Here is a 5099-nt window from a genome sequence, read left to right as displayed (position 1 = left end):
CTTTACTTTATCTTTTTCTGTATCTTTTCCTTTCAATTTCTTTCTATCTATCTATTTAATGTGTCTATCTTTGAGACTGTGTTCTTTCTCTCTTTTCTTTTGTCATGATATTGTCAAATGGTTTCAAAGTATTAAAAGATGTTAAAACACTGCAATTTGTAAACAGTTTTTGTATTCTGGGCTGGAATTTTCTGATTTTGCATATCTGAAATTGATGAATGTACAATAGTTAACTTTACAGACATAGAAAAAACCCTGAGAACTAAAGTTCTCAGGTAGATGTCATAGTCTCTGACTGCATACATCTATAATTGAAGAATAATAATAATAATAATAATAATCATATACAGCAAACTCTTTTGAGGAAAAATGTCAAGCTTTTATGAGAACTCTCTTTCAAAACTCATCAGATTCAGATTCAGAGGAAGAGAATATATCATGTCTCAACTATATTGATGAAAATGACTGGGAATGGCCTGATCTTACTCAAGATAAACTAGAGTCAGCTATCTTCTCAAGTTCAGTTAAGACTGCTGCAGGGCCTGATTCAATTAATCACTTAATTATTCAAAATACATACTCCTACTTAAAGAATGAATATTTTAAGCTCTTTTTCAATCTCTTGAAAAATGAATATCATTCTGAATGCTGGAGAGAAGCCACTGAAGTGATTCTTGCAAAACCTAATAGAACAACTTCAATTTCTAAGTCATATAGAGTAATATCTCTATTGAACTGCCTAGAAAAGTGTAAGAATAAGTGCTCGCAGGCGATTATTCGGGTGTTTGCAGCTTGGCGTGATATGTACTGTTAACTACTAGAAGTGTTCGCAGTAGAAAGATAAATGTAGAGATCAAATGTATAATAGCATTCAAGCTGAGTTGTGAATAGTATTTACAAACTCCAGTCTATATAGTTATGTGTAGCCAAGGGCCGCTAGCCCTATTGATTATGTGAGAGATAGGAATAGGGGTAAAGAATTCATGAGAAGCAGGATTTCTTACATACTTCCCTCTCTCTAAGGCTTTGTCCGCGAAGCCTTTCACTGAGTGACTTCATAGTCAGCTCAGCACTGCAGTGATACTCACTAAAAATCCTTCACATCTATAAAAAACCTCAGTGAGGAAAAATCCCTTGTTATCATGAAGAGAAAAGAGTCTGTCACTCAGTTCCTTGTTTCATAAGATTCTTTGTAATCTACAGATTCTTCTCTGACTATCACACAGATTCATCTCACACCTTTCATACAGAAGAGTTTCAGTTAACTCTCAATCATTTTCATAAGATTCTTGTGTGATCATCACACAGATTCATCTCACAGATAAATCACTCTCTGTGAGATCACTCTTATCAAAGAGAAATATTTATGAGTTGATCTTTCATTCATTCTCACAAATCATTGCTCTTTGACACTGTAGAATTGTGAGAAATTTTTCATTCTTTCATCAACTCTGTAGAATTGTAGAATCAAGATATCTGCAGTCTGCAATCACTCTTTGTAGTTATATAGAAAGATTCAGGCCTGCAATTCACAATCACTCTTATTTGCTAGAGTGATCTGACTGTTTCATGAGATCACTCACAGTGTAAGCAAACCTCTCTAGAGTAGTATAAATATCTCAGATCTGTCTGTAGAATCTCATCTTCTTTTCTCTTTTTCTGTAACAGCTCTCATCTTCACAAACTGTGAGTATTCTCATTCATTTACAAAGTGTTTTCACTCAGATGACAGAGAGAGAGTGTTCCTGACAGTGTTCATATATTGATTCAAGAACTTCTCAAGAATAAAAATTTTTTCAATTTCAATCTCTTCACAAACAATGTCTGGTTACTGCTGAGCTTCTTGTGAGCATTCTCACAACTTCTCTGATTGCTTTTTGCTGGCTGGTGAAGCAGGGGTGCTGCTGCTCATGACTGCATCTTCATCCCTCTCAGCCCTGCCACTGCATTCAATCTTCAGGTCAGCGGCCAATCCCCTGCCTTCTTCAGACCAGCCTCTGGCTTCAAGCAGTGCAGTTCCTCTCTTTGCTGTAAGTCTTCTCACAAGTAATTTCTTACAGACTCTAGCTGACAGTTCTTGTAAAGCTTCTGATGTTGCCAGTGTCTTCTGCAGCCTCGCGGGCCTACAACCACCTCTCTTCTGCCTGCACAATCTCTGACCAGGCATATGCAAATATGTCTAGGTTTTCTATCAATGATCCTCACACTGCAGCGCATTTCCACAATCCCATTACTAATGAAAGATGAGTCCCTGAGTACCTGCAAAATCCGGGTAATCAAGACAATGTGAATGTTATGAATTTGTGATGAGAGTTGACCTGAACAGATGAGCTCTCTCTCTGTGTCCTCATTGTTTCCAGGCTGAATACTTCAGCATAACTGAAAGAGTGAACACAGCTTCATGAGAAGTATCTGATCACATGCACAGATGACCAGTCTTCAAGACTCTGCTGCAACTGTGCATGCTCTGATGTCTGACTTCTCTGAAGTCTGTGCATTTCTGACAGTCTTCATGTCAAATGTAATAATTGTCTGTATCATGAGCATGATGCTCTCTGCTTCTTTGAAGAGAGAAATTGATAGTTGTGAGAGAATTGAGTGTTGTGAATATTGATAATGTGAGTGTGAGTTTTCTTTGTTTTTTCTTTGTTGATCTCTAAATTGCATTCACAGTCCTGTTTGTTTTCTTGTTTTTTAGCTTTAATGAGAATATGTTTTCTTCTTTTCTTGTGTACACTGCAGACTGTTCATCCCAGTAGAAATTCATTATCTTATAGACTAGAGTTCACAAATGACAGTGTTAATATCTTTATCACAATCAGATTCTTAGCAAAGACTGCATCATTCTAGCTTATTAGAATTCACAGCATGAAAGTCATGTCTCAGCTTCTGCAGATGTCTTATCTGCCCAGATGATTCTCAAGTGAACTCATTCATCTTGTCAGAATACTCTTGTCACTGAATCTTGAATCAGAGCTCACAATCTCACTTCTCTGAGTCAATAATTTCTTTGATCTGATATTCTCTTTCACTCTCTAGTGCTTCATGAACAGGGTGATGAGTCACAGAGTTCTCTTCTAAGAATTCCTTGTATTTACAGAGCAAAGAGACATGAAAAATATTGTGCATCTGCAACTCAGATGACAGTTTCAATCTATAGAACTGCAGACTAACTTTCTTCATAATCTTACAAGGCTCTGTCTGCAAGAGATTCAGCTTCTTACTAGATCTCTGTATGATGATGTTTTCTAGACTCAGTCAGACTCTATCATCTTTCTTGAAACTCTTTGCAATATGCTTGAAGTCATAGTATCTCTTCTGATACTCTTGAGCCTTTCTCAAGAATTTGTGAGCTTTCTCCTGAATCTCCTGAATTCTCTCAGCCTGTTCATGAGCATCATCACACTCTATAGTGTACTCTCACAGGTTCATCAAGATCATTCACAGATGAGTCTCAGTGAGCATCTTAAAGAGGATTTTACCTGTGCTGACATACTTTGAGTTGTTGTACATGAACTCTGTGAGTGATAATCAATGCACTCAGTTATTCTGATTGTAATTGATAAAGCACTGCAGATACTGTTTCAATATACTTATCAGGCATTCTGTCTGATCATCTGTCTGTTGATGAAAAGTCATGCTTAGATCTTGTGAGATCTTCAGTATAGTCATCAGATCAGATCAGAACTCTTCTGCAAAGATTGATTCTCTGTCTGAGACAATGTTTGCAGACAACTCATGCAACCGGATCACATTGCAGATGAAGATGTGAGTCAAATCCTTTGACTTCAAGTTCTTGTGAGTGGGTATAAAGTGTGTCATCTTGATGAAGTGATTCACTATCACCAGCACACTGTCAAAGCAGGCATCATATATGTCCTTGCTTTCAGAGAGGCTCACAAGAGTATTCATTTCTAGCTGTTCTCAAGGTTTCTGCAGAATGAATAGAGGAGTAAGTTCTTCATATGATCTGAACTGCACTACTCACAAATCCTGATAAACAGTATAAGAATTCACTATCTTCTTCACAAGTTCTCACATCTTCAGTCAGAAGTATTTCCTTGTGAGCAACTCATGAGTTCTAGTATCTGTAAAATGACTCACTAGAGAAGAGTCATGATGCCTTTTAATGAGTTCTACATGTAGAAACTCATTCATAGGCATATAAATCCAGCCCTCTCTTTGCAAGAGGTTATTTAAGTCTCTTCAATTCTTTGTTTCTGCAGGGTTGATCTCTGTCATGAGCAGTTTTCAAATATGTTGAGTATATTCATTCTTCAGTTGCAGTTCAGACAATCTGAATAGAAGATTTTATAAAGACTTATGCTCTGTTTTCTCTTACATCAGATCTTTCACAGTGCTTCTCAAAGCCTGCAAACTCTTCAGATTATAGATACTCTCTTCAAGAATTCTTACAGAGATTCTCAGAGTGTTGACTCTCAGTATTGTAGAGAGTAGTTGTACAGGCTTCTTTTCTCTCTTCTCTCTCTTCTCTCACAGGGGATTGAGAGACTCTTCAGTCAATCTCTTTGTAACACTCAGTCTGAGCATTTCATGAAGCTTTTCTGTCTTCTCTAGTCTCTCTGTGTCTGTCATCCTGGCCTTCTTAACATAGTCTGATCTGCAAGAGAGTTCATTCACTGAGTTCTTAGTTCTCTTAATATATTCTATCTTGAACCAGAACTCACTCAGTCTCTGAGCTCAGTGAACCTGCTGCTGTGAGAGTTCCTTGATTGAAGCAAACTGTCATAAGCTGTTATGATCAGTTCTAACAGTAATCACTGTTACAAGGCCCTCAAAGTAGTGACATCAGTGACAGAAGAATTTCACTATTATAAGAAGCTTCTGATCATGAATGTCATAGTTGATCTTCACAGGTTGCATCTTTCATGAGAAAAAGGCCACTGAAACTCAGTTCTCATTTGACTGTAGTTGCAAGACTATTTCTGAAATCACAAAGAAGAAGACATCTGTCTTCAATCTGATTAAAAGCAAGAGATCAAAGTGAAACAGCATCACTGTATCTGTAAATATCTGTTTCAACCTTGCAAAGACCCTGTGAGCTTCTGAGATAAGAAAGTCCTCACAGTTCTCTCTTC

The 5099-nt window shown here is 37.2% G+C and overlaps 1 protein-coding gene across 1 annotated transcript; it reads right to left on the bottom strand.

Annotated features, from left to right (window-relative positions):
- Window positions 1-1855: 1855 nt before the first annotated feature.
- On the bottom strand, window positions 1856-2167 carry BDBG_17025 (uncharacterized protein; the record flags this gene model as incomplete). The annotated part of the gene is made up of 1 exon (XM_031724839.1): window positions 1856-2167. The coding sequence occupies one exon, from the start codon at window positions 2165-2167 to the stop codon at window positions 1856-1858; it is 312 nt and encodes a 103-aa protein (XP_031578263.1).
- Between the last annotated feature and the right edge of the window lie 2932 nt (window positions 2168-5099).

The sequence above is a fragment of the Blastomyces gilchristii genome (genome assembly GCF_000003855.2).
Source record: "Blastomyces gilchristii SLH14081 genomic scaffold supercont1.7, whole genome shotgun sequence".
In the NCBI taxonomy this organism is placed as follows: domain Eukaryota; kingdom Fungi; phylum Ascomycota; class Eurotiomycetes; order Onygenales; family Ajellomycetaceae; genus Blastomyces; species Blastomyces gilchristii.
The sequence above is the reverse complement of the archived record's forward strand: the minus strand, read 5'-3'. Positions and strand labels throughout refer to the sequence as shown.